Source organism: Calcarisporiella thermophila, assembly GCF_041956535.1.
Source record: "Calcarisporiella thermophila strain CBS 279.70 unplaced genomic scaffold VTP21scaffold_13, whole genome shotgun sequence".
Classification (NCBI taxonomy): domain Eukaryota; kingdom Fungi; phylum Calcarisporiellomycota; class Calcarisporiellomycetes; order Calcarisporiellales; family Calcarisporiellaceae; genus Calcarisporiella; species Calcarisporiella thermophila.
The window spans coordinates 254,396-271,119 of record NW_027192203.1 but is presented as its reverse complement, the minus strand read 5'-3'; the positions used below and the strand labels follow the sequence as shown (position 1 = coordinate 271,119).

At 44.4% G+C, this 16,724-nt stretch overlaps 8 protein-coding genes across 8 annotated transcripts; 5 read left to right on the top strand and 3 right to left on the bottom strand.

Moving 5' to 3' along the window:
- Nucleotides 1-313: 313 nt before the first annotated feature.
- Nucleotides 314-1,942, bottom strand: VTP21DRAFT_2018 (uncharacterized protein; the record flags this gene model as incomplete). Its single annotated transcript, XM_069392167.1, has 7 exons — nucleotides 314-400; nucleotides 480-881; nucleotides 969-1,121; nucleotides 1,197-1,247; nucleotides 1,313-1,422; nucleotides 1,494-1,660; nucleotides 1,755-1,942. 7 exons carry the CDS (start codon nucleotides 1,940-1,942, stop codon nucleotides 314-316), a joined length of 1,158 nt encoding a protein of 385 aa, XP_069250595.1.
- Nucleotides 1,943-2,439: 497 nt separating this feature from the next.
- VTP21DRAFT_2017 (uncharacterized protein) lies at nucleotides 2,440-3,197 on the bottom strand (the record flags this gene model as incomplete). Its single annotated transcript, XM_069392166.1, has 2 exons — nucleotides 2,440-2,523; nucleotides 2,949-3,197. The coding sequence occupies 2 exons, from the start codon at nucleotides 3,195-3,197 to the stop codon at nucleotides 2,440-2,442; spliced, it is 333 nt and encodes a 110-aa protein (XP_069250594.1).
- A 246-nt stretch (nucleotides 3,198-3,443) lies between these two features.
- On the top strand, nucleotides 3,444-4,834 carry VTP21DRAFT_2016 (uncharacterized protein; the record flags this gene model as incomplete). The annotated part of the gene is made up of 4 exons (XM_069392165.1): nucleotides 3,444-3,763; nucleotides 3,822-3,881; nucleotides 3,947-4,287; nucleotides 4,356-4,834. 4 exons carry the CDS (start codon nucleotides 3,444-3,446, stop codon nucleotides 4,832-4,834), a joined length of 1,200 nt encoding a protein of 399 aa, XP_069250593.1.
- An 878-nt stretch (nucleotides 4,835-5,712) lies between these two features.
- VTP21DRAFT_2015 (uncharacterized protein) lies at nucleotides 5,713-6,501 on the top strand (the record flags this gene model as incomplete). The annotated part of the gene is made up of 1 exon (XM_069392164.1): nucleotides 5,713-6,501. One exon carries the CDS (start codon nucleotides 5,713-5,715, stop codon nucleotides 6,499-6,501), a length of 789 nt encoding a protein of 262 aa, XP_069250592.1.
- Nucleotides 6,502-8,766: 2,265 nt separating this feature from the next.
- VTP21DRAFT_2014 (uncharacterized protein) lies at nucleotides 8,767-9,864 on the top strand (the record flags this gene model as incomplete). Its single annotated transcript, XM_069392163.1, has 1 exon — nucleotides 8,767-9,864. One exon carries the CDS (start codon nucleotides 8,767-8,769, stop codon nucleotides 9,862-9,864), a length of 1,098 nt encoding a protein of 365 aa, XP_069250591.1.
- A 392-nt stretch (nucleotides 9,865-10,256) lies between these two features.
- On the top strand, nucleotides 10,257-11,982 carry VTP21DRAFT_2013 (uncharacterized protein; the record flags this gene model as incomplete). Its single annotated transcript, XM_069392162.1, has 5 exons — nucleotides 10,257-10,504; nucleotides 10,564-10,737; nucleotides 10,807-11,047; nucleotides 11,108-11,633; nucleotides 11,702-11,982. The coding sequence occupies 5 exons, from the start codon at nucleotides 10,257-10,259 to the stop codon at nucleotides 11,980-11,982; spliced, it is 1,470 nt and encodes a 489-aa protein (XP_069250590.1).
- Nucleotides 11,983-12,323: 341 nt separating this feature from the next.
- Nucleotides 12,324-13,877, bottom strand: VTP21DRAFT_2012 (uncharacterized protein; the record flags this gene model as incomplete). Its single annotated transcript, XM_069392161.1, has 2 exons — nucleotides 12,324-12,974; nucleotides 13,092-13,877. The coding sequence occupies 2 exons, from the start codon at nucleotides 13,875-13,877 to the stop codon at nucleotides 12,324-12,326; spliced, it is 1,437 nt and encodes a 478-aa protein (XP_069250589.1).
- A 749-nt stretch (nucleotides 13,878-14,626) lies between these two features.
- VTP21DRAFT_2011 (uncharacterized protein) lies at nucleotides 14,627-16,724 on the top strand (the record flags this gene model as incomplete). Its single annotated transcript, XM_069392160.1, has 12 exons — nucleotides 14,627-14,661; nucleotides 14,800-15,023; nucleotides 15,082-15,194; nucleotides 15,269-15,390; nucleotides 15,451-15,573; nucleotides 15,637-15,771; nucleotides 15,834-15,908; nucleotides 15,992-16,062; nucleotides 16,125-16,270; nucleotides 16,335-16,408; nucleotides 16,494-16,614; nucleotides 16,677-16,724. The coding sequence occupies 12 exons, from the start codon at nucleotides 14,627-14,629 to the stop codon at nucleotides 16,722-16,724; spliced, it is 1,287 nt and encodes a 428-aa protein (XP_069250588.1).

Sequence of the window (16,724 nt, the reverse complement as noted above, 5' to 3'; positions counted from 1 at the left end):
GTATTTGGGGTAGGATGTTAGACCTGGAGCAGCCTCAAAGTCACCTGTATTTATACAGGTACCTCTTGTAACCCTTAATTTAATTCGAGCCCTTCTCCTATAATCAGCATCCTTCTTTGTTGAATGGCCGCTTATTTATCCAATCCGGAGAATATCAGACCGAAGTACCACCTCTCTTTCTTATCTTTAAACTTTGAAGAGGAAAGTATGCTAAATTATTTTATTAATCTATTTTCTTACATCCATAAATCAAAGGGAAATGAACTCAAGGAAAATCCAATAGAAAAATAAAAAGTCGCTCATTGGATGGCTCCTATTTTCTCGGTCGGCCCGCACCTCTCTTTGCGGTTGTACTTGTTTTTGCCTTTTTGCCTTTGGCCGATTTTTCGTCCCCGTCAGCCTATACAGGAGAATCGAATAAAAAAAAATACGCTACAGCAATAGAATCAACGGGTTGGGAAATGCCCGATGCTGCATACCTTTCGTTTCGATTTATCCGTGGGGACCACCTTAAAAAAGGTGTCCAATCTTCCTTGAGGTGCATCCTTGAGATATTTCCGTAGTTTTTCCACGTTTTTTCGCACACGCTCCTCTTTGAACCCCTTCTCTTGAACCAGGAACGCTACAATACCCTCTTCATCGGGCGCGACCCATTTGAGCTCCACGTCAGCAGCGTCAAGCACCTCCGGCTCAAGGAAGAGTTTCCTTGCATCCTCATAGGGCCAGTCTTCGGGGATGGTGTACTTGGGCTTGCCACGAATGTGCTCCAGAGCGCCCTCAATACAACCGTGCTCTCGGATAAGCTCAAGGGCTGTTTTGGGTCCCACTCCTTTGATCGGATCCACATAGTCGCAACCAAGGATGATGCACAAATCGACAAACTGGAAATAAGAGAGTTAACAAACAAACAAAACCGATATCAGCACGGATTCGATCGTGGCTTAAATAGCAATATTCCTAGGGTGAACCTGTTCCATCGTGAGTCCCAGTCCCGCGAGGGCCCGATCCAAGTGAATCTCGTCGATGGGCATCTTCCGTTGCTCGCTGAAGGTTAAGTGTCGCAGTAGTACAGGGGAGCAAAAAGTTAGTGTGTCCATGTCTTCAGAAGCGGCGGCAAAGACCTAGGATAGAATGTTCACCCAAAAACAATGCTCAATAGAGAAAATGAAAACTGAAAATAAAGCACTGGGCGTTACCTTGCCAGCCCTTGCAAGGGCTGCACATTGCGCTTCCGCCTCACATGGGGCCTTTAGTGAAGGAAGTAGAAGTAAGAACACTTGAACCTTCATTGCTTGAAAAATATAAAGCCTACATCAACATATGGGATACCCATGAGTGTGAGGAGCTTCTTGCACTCCTCGTTGTGCTCTCTCGTCACCTTCACCGTCCGCCGACTGAATTTGTCATATGCCTCCATATCACCTAAAGGAAGCCAACCATATTCAGTATGAAAAATGAAAATTTATTCCGGCCAATTCATATCGAACACTCACCCTCCTCTTTGGCCGCCTCCATACTAGCGGTAGCATCGGCACGACGTGCCAACCGCTTGGCTAATTCTCCGCTCTTAAGCGTGGGTGGTTTCCCGTCAAAAACATACGCGGGTTTGATCCCGTTCTCGCACATACGGATGGTCCTATAGAACATCCCCATTAAATGACTATTATACGAAGAGAAAGCGTACAAGATCATCAGCTGCCATAGCTTCTAATTTAGTAGTGAAACATCTGGAACGGGCTCGAAGATAAAGTAACCTTGTCGTTTCTCCCGCCTCATTTTGCAGAACTTCTCCGTCTTGGCCTCTCACTGCAATCAGAAATTGATATATGCTCATGGATGCATCGATGGCGACTTTGCGCCCGAAGTAATTTTTGATTTCATTTGATTTTATGGCATCGGGAGCATTGTCAGAGATCACCTTATGAAGGCCTTGTATACCCATGGCGACAGTTGATGTATGAAGCAGGCGATTCGATGACCGAAGTCGTATCAATGAAAATGCCAACGAAGTAATTTTTAAGAGAATCGTTGAAGGAGAGGTGAAATGTAAGACAATAACGCGTTAATAAGGGTCACGAACGCGAACTCTCCATTACACCCAAATAAATTAACTCAGCCACTGGTGGCAAAGAGGAATTGGTATTTGCAATTTTGCGTAGTCCCATATTTTGCCTGGCAAACCATGTTGGGTGACGTTCAAGAGCCATTTGGCTGCATCCCTTCGGCTCTATGGATCTTATACTACTTAGCATTCACATTTGGAAGATTTTCATGCATGAATATATTTGAAAAGCGGATAAAGCTTCAGCTCACCGAGTAAATCAGTAGATTGATTATGCTTGATGTATACGCCAATATCAGTTAGTAGTTGCTTTAATAGCATAGGGTAACCTCCTACGGGGAATAGTGGAGACCCTGCCTGGTAAACAACACATCATTCTATGCTAGTTCGGACTTACGCTTGATAGATTCATGGCTGTGGTAGAACAAATACCAGCCCATGCACCCGGAATGGTCGAGGTACTAGGAACCGAGAAATGCAATATGCGGGATAGCAGGTAATGCTAAACGCATCAGTAATTGCACCTTTCTCTGCTTTCTCCCAAGGTTGCATGACTGTGTTTTCGATTGTGGCATTGGATAAACGAATGAAAGGAGGGGACATTGCTCGAGGAGAATCCCGACAAGACGGTAAACTAGCTGCGGTGCTAAAAATATGGGTTGCGAATGGGGAATGGCTAGAAAGCGCTCTCTATTGATAGATAGATGAATCTTGATTAGAGTAACACGGTGTCCAGTAAGCTTACAGTTGAATAATATCGTTTTGTAAGGGCGAGATTTTTTTTTTCCGAAGGCGCAGAATCCGAGGGGGAGCCTGGACAGTTTCTGAAATCTGGTCTGCCATTGCTTGATTAAAACGTGGATTTTGGCCTTGAAGACAGAGCAACGAAACCTCGCGATTGAGCGCCAAGAGTGGATGACGCATGCCTCCGGTAGGAGTCACATCGCATTGAGACATGGGCAGCCAATGCTATCGGGCCGCGATGAGGGTGCGTCGGGCGACGGGGGGTAGAGTCCGTAAGGAGCAGAGGGAAGCGGGTGCTGTAAGGGGCACGCTTGTGGCCGTCAGCAGAGAAATCGGGCCAGTGGGGGCGGTGGTAGCAATGAGGTCGCGCAGAGGACCGCGATTGAGCCATGTGCTCGATATGGAAGGGGAATTCTCGGGATGATGAGACGCATCCTTGGTCTGAAATCGACTCAGTTGCTCAATGCATTTTCTCAGTAATAATGTCTTTTTTGGGACCCTCTTGCCTTTTATATACTTGTCTCTCCCCTCCTCTCCCTCTCCCTTCAACCCGCACCTCATCCCATTAGCAATACTTCGACCTCGCCCCATTTCCCATATGCATGCCTTATATTAGCCCACGCGCACATATCTTACCATGGGCAACACTCTAGCCTCCCCAAAACGACGCGAAGAATGGCGTCGCCAATTCTCGGATCGCAAAACCCAAACTTTTTTCAGGCGTTCTGCTGTCCCATTAGGGAGAGCGGACAGCGCCGATACCCAATTTTCGCCTGTGCACGGGCAGACTGTGCTGTCGGATCCTTTTCCAAGGAGACAAGGCCATTTAATCAGCAAAAATAAATTGGATCCTCTAGAGATCCTCGACTCTCCATACATCAAAACATATATTATTAGTGAAAAAGAGATAGAACGCCAAGATAAAATGCACATGATGTTGCACTGGGGCTTTCAGCGGTAAGTCTTCTTTTGGAGGTGTTGGGGGCCGGCTTCTGAATGTCTTTTTCATCGATAGAAATCACATGGCCCCCGTCGAAAAAATGTTAAGAAGAGGAGCAAAGTGCTTGGATATTGGGTAACTTCGAAAAGCAAGTGCTGATACGCGTCGTGTAAGAGGCTAATTCGTTTCATTTCCCCTAGCTGCGGCTCCGCATCCTGGACAATAGAAATGGCGAGTGAATACCCTCAATCAGAATTTATTGGAATCGACATAATCGAAATCACCTTCCCACTCGATCGTGAGCTTCCGCACAACCTCACCTTAGAGCTCCGGAATGCCCTCGATCCTCTCCCCTACGCCGATGGCGAAATTTCGTATGTGTTCCAGCGCCTGGCACTGCTCTCCTATCCTTTGGACGACTGGCCGAGGGTAATGAGCGAGATAAAGCGTGTGACAAAGCCAGGAGGCTACGTCGAGTTGGTAGAGGTGGATACATACCCCGAGAAAAGGGGCCCCCTTTTCACGAGATACCTTGATGCAAGTAAATTTCCCCTTTTGAGATTTAGGTGGCTCCTTTATGCTTACCTAATTTTCGCCACGGATGGATAGTCCATGCGGTGGCCCGCGAAGATGGAGTGGACCTGAACATGGCCAGGCGGCTTACCGATATCATGGACGAGGCCGGTTTCGAGGAGGTGAAGGCTCATCGTCTCACCATTCCCATGCACGAGTCCCACGGTCGGCTGGGCCGGCTCTGTAAGGAGGTGGCGATGGATGCTTTCAGGAGCATGGGAAAAGTGGCCCAGCAGAGAATGGGTATGACGTCCGAAGAGTACACCCAGTTCTTCGAGGTGGACATGAGCAACGAGATTGAAACCTACGAGACCATGGCCTTCTTCAATTGCGTGTATGGGCGAGTACCTGGAGGTCCAGTCACGGATGCGACCGAAGAGGACCGAGACGGCGGAAAAAGGGCCGGAAAAGTCGGCCTGGGAGGACGGGTCTCTGTGGAAGAAGACGAAACGTTCGACGAGGGGATTGCATCAATGGGTCCGACCTTTCCAGATAACGTACAACAGGATATGTAGTCCACTACTCTTGGCTCGATGCCGCCTTGCTTGTGCATTTTTTACGCATTTGTTTTTATTTTTCTTGAAGTATTTTTAGATCAAGGGCAAATCGAGATTATTTTTAATGAGTCATCCGAGCTTTCGCTAAAGGTGCTTCCTTGGTTTGTCACTTTCATGTAATCCAAGAAAATAAAATAAATCAGCTATGGCAAAGGATCGTACTTCTATTTGCGAAATTTCTCTTTATGGCCCGCCTCAACGTATTTTTCTCTATTTCTTATCGTCAGGTGTGGGATTTGTGGATGATGAAAAGCTTAAAAATCCCGGGAAACGGATGGCTTGATTGTGTAATTAGACTTACATGCCGACGAGTCTATTTTAATTTTTCAACGAGGGCATCCCTACTCTATTGCTGCACTAGCGACAGGAGAGTAGCACTCTTGTTAGGGATGATGAGAGCCTTGAGCAACCTAAGCTATGCAGACGACAAGGCATAAAGACGCTGAATACTTAATAGAATAAAAATGGGAGAGAAATTGGAAGCGCACGATCAACTCTTCTGTTCTTCCGCTTTCATGTGAGCCAGAACAACCCATACATGGCCAACAAATATCCCAGAAAATGGCGGCCTAAAATTCCAATCAAGGACCGTGAATCGAGATTGATTTATACGAGTTAATATGAAACCTCGATCATGAATTGTCCTACAAGTTCTAAATTTACCTTTTATCTAAACGAGCCATGGCTCGATTCAAGCCGTATATAAACTCTACATGGGATGGTCCATCATCCTCTTATTCAACTCACCCCCATTCACTTCCAATCCTTTTCTCCATCCTCTCTTTGCTTTTTGACTTCTTCCCCTCACCGTCCTTACCTATATTCATCCACAAAACATGAAACTTCTTACCTTTGCCACCGCACTCTTTCTCGTTGCCTCTGCAACCAATGCTGCGCCGGTTAGTCCGATCGAATCGTCCAAGCTTGTTTCCCGCACTCTTAACTTTCACACTGGACTCTTAGGCGGTGGAACCCGGTGCTGTCCTACCATTAGCAAGCGCACCTTTTACCTCTTCAACCTACTCGGGAGCAAAAAATGTGTCCCATGTCACCACGTCAATTACACCCCACAAAATGGCTCGTATACGTACGAGCAGCAAGGGGAACAAAAGAATAAAGAGCAAGAGAGATTGGAAGAGCAGAGGAAGGTGAAGGAGCAGAAGGAATTAGAGGAGCAAAGGAAGCTGGAGGAGCAAAAGAAGATAGAGGAGCAGAGAGAAATGAAGAAGCAGAAGGAGTTAGAGGAGCAAAGGAAGCTGGAGGAGCAGAAGAGGTTGGAGGTGCAAAAGAAGATGGAGGAGCAAAAGAAGATGCAGGAGGAAATGAGGGATAAGGCCGAGAAGGAGAAGAAAAAGATGATGGGAGAGAAGAACAAGATGACGAGAGAGGAAACGACTGAGGAGATCTCCTCGAATGAAGAAAGACAGAAATGCGAGGAGGCAAAAAAGGCCAAAGAACAGAAATCAGAGGAGTCCAGCGAAATGACCAGCGGAAATACCCACGTCAAATCCAGTAAATCTTCCCACTCTAGCAGCAGCTCCTCCTCTTCCTCTTCCTCCATGTCGTCCAAGTCGTCCAAGACCATCAAGACCACCAAGTCCTTCTCCTCGTCAAGCGGCTACTAAATACTCTTCTTGATAACATTTTTTCCGTAGCCTCAGGTTTACAATAATCAATTCTTATTTATTTATTTGATACACTATATCATAGCTCTTTTGTTATATTCATGATCCATGATATTCTTTTATTACACCCACATTACAATGCCGCCAATTTTACTCTCTTGTGAGGAAATCTGGCTCAATGTGGATCGACTATGAAAGGAGTGGATGGGGAATTGAAAATTAATGGATTTGATCATTGTTCAGTGGTAATATTATAATATTTTTATGATAATCTAATTATCTTACGATTATCTTATCTATATCTATAATTGTGATAAGTTAAATTATTAAGAATGATATTTTTTTCTCAAATAATAAAGTCTATAGCGGTTATCTGATTATACAGTCACGTTCTTGCAATTTTTTTTATCAAAATAATTTTAATTACTGGAAAGACTTCGTATTAATAATATTAGGTTGCAAGAAAAGAAAAAGGATGATAAAAAAAATTAAACGGTAAAGGCATCCAAGACGAAACAATAGATATGACGATATGAATATGCATATTTTATTCATGTAAAAAAAGATAAAATTAAGGGCAAATGAAATGTAATGGTGGGCATTCGAGGTTCTATGAAAGAAATGAAATAAAGTAAAACAGATAATGGAAAGAGAGCAGCCATATTCTTTGGATTTTCTACGGGCTATTTAAAGTGTTCAAGAAATGTAGGTCATAGGATAGGGAAAGGTCAATAGCATGGAAATTTATTAGAGTTCAACTTAAACAAGTTCCACTGTTGACACAATATAACTTAATATATGGCCAAATTCAACTATAGTTTCAGAATGGTCGCGACAGTCCTATCTTAATAGTTTTTGTCTAACCATTGTGATTCTTAGGGACAGAGCCACAAAATTTTTCGCATTCTTCTTTATCGCTTCCTTCTTTATTTTTTCTCTAAGGACGGGGATGTAAATGGTCCAGAATCACTGTATTACCCACTTCGATGACTTGAAGATTCATCCCTCTCAAGTAGAAAATTCTCTTGTCAGCCTGGTTTCTGAGCGAAGAGAAGGACCATGTTATCATGGTCTCTCTTATTTTTGCCTTTTCGTTTTTTTCTTATTTGTGCCTCAAATGGAGTTTGTGGACGTTATAAGGTTAAAAACCCGGGAATTGAACGGCTTGTGTGTAAATAGGCACTCATTCAATAGATGCGCCTATTCTATTTTTCCAAAGAATATATTCTTGTCCGAAAGCTGTCCTATCAACGGAGATAGCTAGCTTTACTGACGGGAATAATGAGGAATGTTATCACTCTAGGAACCGATATGTGCAAACAAGACACAAGGCGCAAGAGACTTATCAGAATGAAGAAAGAAGAGGGTTTATTTTAGATAGCATCAATTACAGCTCCCCCTATGGTGCCTCTCTTTAATTGTGTTATTTTTTTCCCATTTTATTTTAATACTCCCCGCGATATTTTTAGATCAAGGGAAAACCGAGATTTTTTTTAACGGCGTTAGGTCACCTAAGCTTTCGCCAATGGTTTGCCATTTGCGTGTTATTCTAGGACATAAAAAAATTGGCCATAACAAATGACCAGGCTTCTGCTCATGCACACTTCTTTTTTTGTTTGCCTACACGTTTTGTTCTTTTCAGCTTATTTGTGTCTCAAATGGGGTTTGTGGACGATTAAAGATTAAAAACCCGGGAAATGGATAGTTGTGTTCGTGTAACTAGGCGCTCGCTCAGAGATGCGTCTATTCTATTTTTCCAAGGAGCGCATCCTTACTCGGGAGCGGCTCTAGCAACGGAGAAATGGCATTCCGGGTAGGGACGACAAGAGTCGTTGGGCACGCTAAGAACCGGTGCATACAAGAGGCAAGGTGTAGGGCGCAAGCGGCTAAGGTGGTCGAAGAGGGGAGAGAGGATAAGAAGAGGGTTTGTTTTTGAGTGCACAGACCACAGTTCTCTCCTTCCCCTTTCTGTGAGCCGGAACAAAACATTATTTGGCCACCAAAAAACCCAGGAAATTCTTGGGGCCTATAATTCCAATCAAACGCCACTGAGTGTGAAAACTAATCTCGGTTCGTGGAGAGGAATCCGGCAAGTACTCATTTCCTCTTTTTATATCTAAACGAACCATGACTCGTATCCAAGGCATATATAAACCCTACTTGGGATTGCCCGTTGTCATTTTTCTACTCATTCCCATTCACTTCCAATTCATTTACCTTTGTCTATTGGTATTCCCCTCCATCCTTATCTTATTATCACATAACATGAAATTCCTTACTCTTGCCGCCGCGCTCCTTCTCGTTGCCTCCGCAACCAATGCTGCCCCGGTCGCCACGAGCGAGTCATCTGACCTTGCCCCCCGCACCATTGGCCTTATCACTGGAGTCCTTGGTGGTGGTGCCCAGTGCTGCCCTACCGTCAGCAAGCGTACCCTTGGCCTCATCAAGAAACTCAAGGGCAAGAAATGCGTCCCATGCCAAGCCAATAACAACGGATCAAAGAATGTGAACAAGAACGAGAACAAGAATGTCAACATCAACGAGAACAAGAACGTCAACATCAACAATAACACTAACAACAATAACAATAACAATGGCAAGAAGGGTCGTAAGGGCAAGAAGAACAAGAACCGCAACAAGAAGGAGGAATTGAAGAAGCAGCAAGAGGAGCAGCAGAGGCAGCAAGAGGAGCAGAAGAAGCAACAGGAACAGAAGAACGAGGAGCAAAAGAACGAGGAGCAAAAGAACGAGGAGCAAAAGAACGAGGAGCAGAAGAAGCAAGAGGAACAGAAGAATCAGGAGCAGAAGAACCAGGAGCAGAAGAACGAGGAGCAGAAGAAGCAAGAGGAACAGAAGAAGATGCAGGAGGAGCAGCAGAAGAACGAGGAGCAAAAGAAGCAAGAGGAACAGAAGAAGATGCAGGAGGAGCAGCAGAAGAATGAGGGCCAAAAGAATGAAGAGCAGAAGAAGATGGAGGAAGAGCAGAAGAAGATGCAGGAGGAAATGAAGAACAAGGCTGAGGAGGAGAAGAAAAAGGCGGAAGAGGAGATGAAAAAGATGATGGAAGAGAAGAACAAGATGTCGGGAGAGGAAACGACTGAGGAGACCTCCTCGAACGAGGAAGATCAGAAGTCTGAGGAAGAGAAGAAGGCCGAGGAGGCAAAGAAGGCCGACGAACAGAAATCGGAGGAGTCCAGCGAAATGACCAGCGGAAACACTCACGTCAAATCCAGCAAGTCTTCCTCCTCTAGCAGCAGCTCAAGCAGCTCCTCCTCTTCCTCTTCCTCCAAGTCGTCCAAGTCATCCAAGTCGTCCAAGACCACCAAGACCACCAAGACCTTCTCCTCGTCAAGCGGCTACTAAATGCTCTTCTAGATAACATTTTTTCCCCATCCACAGTTTTACAATAATCATCTCTTATTTATTTATTTGATACACTATATCATAGCTCTTTTGTTATATTCACAATCCGTGCTATCCTATTTATTCCACTCACTTCATTTACAATTCTGTCAATTTCACTCTTTCACTCCACTGTTGACACAAAAATAAATCTTAATATACGACCAAATAATATGAATTCGGAATGGGAGGATATGCGCAAAATATGCAGTCACCTATTTTTTCTGACAAACTCTTGCAAAACTTAGGTACAGTCACAAAACCTTCAATTCATACTCTCTTCCAGTTCTCCATCCCGAAATTCACCCTCACCTCCCCCCTTTTTTTTTCCTCTAAAAGATAGGAAAATAAGAATGGTCCAGAATCATAGTATTACCCACTTCGATGACCCGAAGATTCACCCCTCTCAGGCAGAAAATCCTTTTATCAACCTGGTTTCCGAGCAGCATCTTGCTATCGTACCCGAGTTTACTCTCGAATCAGGTGTAGTGTTGCACAGCGTTCCTGTTGCGTATAAAACTTGGGGCCGCCTGAGCGAAGAAAAGGACAATGTTATGGTGATCTGTCACGCATTGAGTGGAAGCGCCGATGTGGAAGATTGGTGAGTGTGTTCCCGTTACAGTATTACGTTAAATTCTAATCAATATGTGGAAATATTAGGTGGGGTCCCTTAATTGGCCCAGGTCGTGCATTTGATCCAAATAAGTGGTTCATCTTCTGCGGAAATGTGCTCGGATCACCTTATGGCACTGCCTCTCCCGTGACAATTAACCCTGAAACGGGCAAGAAATATGGACCCGAATTCCCGCTGACAAGCGTGCGAGATGATGTGAGGTATTTTCGTAAATACACTACATTGAAAAAGATACAATACTTAGTTTTTTTTTCTATGTGATTCTACAGATTGCATAGGATGATTCTCGAATCGCTCGGTGTCAGTCATATCGCTATCTGTATCGGCGGATCTCTCGGGGGCATGCAGGTTCTAGAGTGGTCGGCATTCGGCGCCGACTTTGTGAAGAACATTGCCCCAATTGCTACTTCAGCACGGCACTCCGCGTGGGGGATTAGCTGGGGCGAGGCTCAACGCCAGAGCATCTATAGCGATCCGAATTATTGTGAGGGCTATTATACACCAGAAAAGGTATCTTGGCTAATTGACTATTGAATCGAATATCTATTGACATATACATCCTTTGGTTAGCCTCCTTCAAGTGGGCTTGCTGCTGCTCGCATGTCTGCTCTGCTTACCTATCGATCTCGCAATAGTTTCGAGTCTCGTTTTGGCCGAAATACTTCTGAGCGTGCCGGCTCTCATAATCATGTCCCTTCTAACCCGGCAGAAGCACATGTGATGGTGCATAATGATGGCCACCATTCCTTGTACTATTACATCAAGCCGGAAAAGAAAAATCCTGAAGAGAAAAAGTCAAAATCAATCGAGGCGAATGGCGGGATTACCTCCTCCCATACCGCGGCGTCGACTGAAAACAAAGCAGGAGGCCCGAGCGATACTGCTCCCCTTCGTGCATCCATCACGGCTCCTGCGCCTATGCCGATTTTTTCCGCACAATCCTATCTTCGCTATCAAGGAGATAAATTCGTTAAACGCTTCGATGCTAATTGCTACATTGCCATCACGCGTAAAATGGATACACATGATGTCGGGCGTGGGCGAGGCACCGTAGCGAGCGCCCTATCCAATATGACGCAGCCAGCTCTGGTGATCGGTAATCCATCCTTATTGTGTTAGGATAAATAGAGTGGGACAAGCTTATCTGAACTTCTTCTATTGTAGGTATCGACACCGACGGCCTTTTCACGATCTCTGAGCAGTATGAAATCGCCGAGTTTATTCCCAAGGCCGAGATGGTGGTCATCCAATCGCCGGATGGCCATGATGGATTTTTGCTCGAGTTCGATCAAATCAATCGGCATCTCCTCCGTTTCATTCGACAATGTCTGCCTCAGGTCATGGACAGAGCTGGTGAGGAGGAAGCCCACGAAGATCCTGCCGAAGTCAAGGCCGTCAAAACCAGCCTATTTGGAGAGGCTGAAGTGGACATGATGAAATGGTGAATTGTATACATATATATATCTTTATATAAATATACACTTATTATACGAGCACATGGCCAAGAATGCCATGGATGGACTCTTTTTGTTTTCCCTTTTGCTATTACTAGAAATATTTATATATATATTTTAAGAATTTAATGGTTATAAAATAAAACAATATATTTTTTTACATTATAAAAAGTAGCGGGAAATTATTAAATAACAAATGAAGGTAAAGTTTTATAAAAAGGGTGTCTAAAAAGTCTATATACTGTAGGAGGCAAGAGGAGAAAACGTATGGGGAAAAGGTGAGAGAAGGGAGTGGAAGAATATTAACACGGGGAAAAAAGGCACCCTGGGGCTCAAGCACGGCCGGGGATACGGCCTGTCGGGACATCCTCCTTGCAGAAATGCACATGGAATCGTTCTTTTCCACGAAGGTTTTCGCATACCTCCACGCGCTGAATCCATTCATTTTCCATGATTTCGGGAATAGTGATACGGCGGGCGCTATCGGGGTCCAAGATACGATACATGAGATCGCAGGTTGATTTCCCAAGTCGTTCAAAAGGCTCGAACCTGCGCTCTAACCGTGATTCAAGATAGGCACGATAATTGCTATCCTCGGAGGTGGCGCAACGGAATGGAATCCCCCGGTAAGTCATGGAGTAGTAGACGATGCCAGCTGACCACACGTCTAAACATCTTGCGTCGTATTCCTCACCGGTAAAGACCTCAGGTGCGATGTAAGGCTCGGAACCACACACCCCGCGAGACTTATGTGTGCATGTTTCCCAACCTGCGCGGAACACTTCGGAGACGCCGAAGTCGGCAATCTTCAGTTGGCCTCGATCGCTGAGCAAAAGATTTTCCGGTTTGATATCGCGATGCGCGACACCATTGGCATGAATGTAGTCAAGGCCGGTGATGAGCTGCTTGAAGCAACAGTCGATTTCGAGACGGGTCATATGGCCACTCTTGATGGCTGCGTAAAGGTCACCACCAGCACAAAACTGTGAAACGAGATAATAAAATGCGTTTAGTCAATTATCAGCAGTCAAAGTACAGCATAATATTGCATGGTAACGTCATGCATATCATGCCATCATCGAAATGCAGCCTATATGTACCTCCATCACCTCACACCACTGCCTGTTTTCGTCCTGAACTAAGTCCACCGTTTGGACAATATTTTCATGTCGCAAAGTGGAGCTAATACAGAATTCACTGGTTAACTTTTTAATATGCTCCTTCTCGGTCACGTTCTTCCCTCTCCGGAACTCCTTAATGGCGTAGAGACGAACCGGTTGCGTTGGATTCAAATTATGTGCCACACGAACCACAGCAGTTGCACCCTTGCCGATGCATCGCTTATCCTTAACACCATACTTTTCCAAGCTCGCGGGTGACAGTGGGCGACTCGGCTTGCTGTCATGCGATGAGTTCGAAGAGGCCACCGAATTGGACGAATCCTTGCGAGACATAATAGGTGCCCATAGTTGACTGAGCACATGCTTTTTCTCTTTCTCCTCCTCATACTCCATGGTCTCATTCCTTGGACTTGCCGTCCCATCACTCTTGTGGCTCCCACGGTGGAAGAGTCGTGGCATTAGTGGAACTTTTTTCGAATTGGGCGTGGAGTTGGCGGCAGTCATGTTATAAGATGATGGCAGTTCGCTCTGAGAGATGGTGGTATTGGTGGTAATAGTGGACTGGAGAGTCGAGGTGGGTATAAGCTCATTGCCTATCAAGAGGGAAACATCGGAAGCCTCATCCACAGCAACCGGTTTGGCAGCCTCAGCGTGGAAATCATTCAGCTGAGGAAGATGACGCACAGCCACTTTGTTTTGGACAAGGCGGCGACGGACTTTGACGTCCGCCGCGGGAGCCCAGAAGTCCGAAGTGAAAGTGACCATGTACTGCTACTCAGATGGGGAGAGGTGGGAGGGGAAGGCAGACCAGGCGAGGAGGAGCAATGTAAATAAAGGAAGAATGAGATAGTGTAAGCCAAGTATTGTGAAAAATTTAATGAAATATCCGAGATAAGTAATACACCACAAGAAATCAAGTGAGTACAAAATGCGTGGATTTTGCATTAAAAGGGAAGAAAGCTGCCCTGAAATTGCATAGTAACCTGAGCCAATTTAACCAGCAGCAGCTCAGATCGATTCCAAGATCAACTGATAATTAATTGCGCAACTGCACGCCTCTGGGGTTGCCATTGGAGAGAGGGCTGCGAGATGCTGCCCGACCGAAACGCAACGAGATGAGTGACTAACATCTCTCTTAAGCTACTTAGATTTCGCCAAAACAAAGTGCATCTATAATGTAGGAGCGTTGACATCAGAGTAGCTTGACGTCATCCGTCTGCTTTGGAAGCTTTGTATTATCCATTGGATTAGCCGGAGAAGACTGGGTGTCTTGAGTCTCGCTTGCAGGTTTGAGAAGAATTCGGCTGTGTTGGTGACGAGAAGATCTGAACCATAAGCAAGCATAAACAAAGATAACATTCATGCTCCGATGTTAATCTTTTACCCAATTGACACCTGGACAAACTTCGATCCCTGAAAGGGATATTTGTGGCATAGCATGGGGATACTCGAAGTATTGAGAGACGCGATATATTACCAAATTAACCGACCCTATTGTACAGAGATTGAACGCGATGATTGGGAGTTTGTTTGCACTGAATCAGAGCGGGTAAGTTAGATCGAGAATCGCTTGAGCGATTGGGTGTTTGATACTTTACCGTTTTCCTACTTTTATGTATTCATCTTTCATTTGGCCTTTAATACTATGGTTGGATCGAATATCTGAACTCTTCATAATCTCATGTAGAAAAATAATCATCGAGAAACATTGGCGAAATCCAGTGTCACGTCAGGTGGTCGATCTGTTCATCGATCAGGTGGGACGTGCTTCCACCGCCTATTCGGCTCAAGGAACCCCAAGTCTGTCAGCCTCGCTCGAAGCCTTCTCTCCAGTTACGATGACACAGAAACACAACTTGCTACATGTTTATCGTGATGGAATGGTTTGGCTATGTCCGGTGGAAAAAGAAGGTTTGATGTTATTTTTGTATCTGTTGTTGATGAATTATTAATTTGTAAGTGATAATAGTGGATCCTTTAATGGTGTTCGAGTTCCTTCACCGAATAATCGATATTCTGGCGGAATATCTTGGAGAAGTGAATGAAGTAACGGTAAAGGATAATTTCGTGGTGGTATATCAGGTACATTCATTATCGAATGTTCAATCGTAATTGTCGTTATTTATCATTATTTCTACGTCTTCCTTTGCTTCTAGCTACTGGAGGAGGTAATGGACAATGGATACCCACTGACAACAGAGCCAAATGCACTAAAAGAGATGATTCTACCACCCACAATAATGAATCGCGTCATGAATTCTGTTGCAAGCGTATCAGGGTAATGGTTTAATTCATTATAGACGATGGTTTAAGCACTAGATGGTTTATTTTCTTATAGTATTCCACCACGGTTACCAACAGCCAACCTATCAAGTATTCCTTGGCGTAAATCGGGGGTCAAATACACAAATAATGAGATATACTTCGATATTATTGAGGAGGTGGACGCAATTGTAGATAGGTTCGATTTTCCTAAATGAGGTCCTATTTTAATCACTTCTACTCATGCTCATTTTTACGCTAGTAATGGTGTTTTGGTTTCTTGTGAAGCTCATGGTCATATAAACGTGAATTGCCGTCTCTCAGGCATGCCTGACCTAACGCTGAGTTTTGTCAATCCTCGAATCCTAGACGACACAAGCTTTCATCCCTGTGTAAGGTAATCAAGCACCCATCAATTTATTGTAGCTAGTGAGTAGTAAGGTTAACGCTTTCCTTCAGAATTAACAAATTCGAGTCAGAAAAAATATTGTCTTTTGTGCCCCCGGATGGTCAGTTCAAGCTCATGAGTTATAGGTAGGCAATTATATTGACATTTATCATTAAACTAATTTTTCCTAACGACTGCTTCCATCTCGATAATCCCAATTACTTTTTAGAGTCAATCTCCCGTACCAGCAAGCGCTGCCTGTCCATGTAAAACCCTCTGTTCATGTTTCAAACTACGGAGGTTAGATATGCGCTCTACACCTTACTTGATAATTTTATCCATATAAACTTCTTTTTCTATAGGAAAATTTGACATCACAGTAAATTCGCGTAGTACTGAGGGCCGTCCCCTTGAAAATCTTGTGCTCACGTTTCCGATGGCAAAATCGGTGACAGGTGTGAACGCAACCTGCAGTGTTGGGCAATATATGTTTGATCCAACAACAAAAGTAATTGTTATTGCTTCTCTCGATGTTATTTAGTTTCATTAACTTATTTCCATTGGCATTCTAGTCGATTCGATGGGACATAGGCAAGCTATCTCTGAAGGATCGAATGCCAGTTCTCTCGGGTACTTTTAGTAGCAGGTATTTTGAAATTTCCTTCCAAATAGATAGCCCGGTAGCTGGATTTATTTGTTCTTCGTTATTTTATTTTATTGAAACTATAAAGCGAGGAGACCCCAGAAACTGGGCATACCATCTCACTTGATTTTCAAATAAGCATGTATGCCGTCTCAGGCCTCAAAGTGGACACGCTACGGGTCTATCACGAGGGATATAAGCCATATAAGGTTAGTATTGAGGTTCTGATGACTTTTTTTGCCACCAACTAAATCCATCTACTGTGAACTAGGGTGTACGTAGCCTGACAAAAGCCGGAAAATTCCAGATTCGAACATGA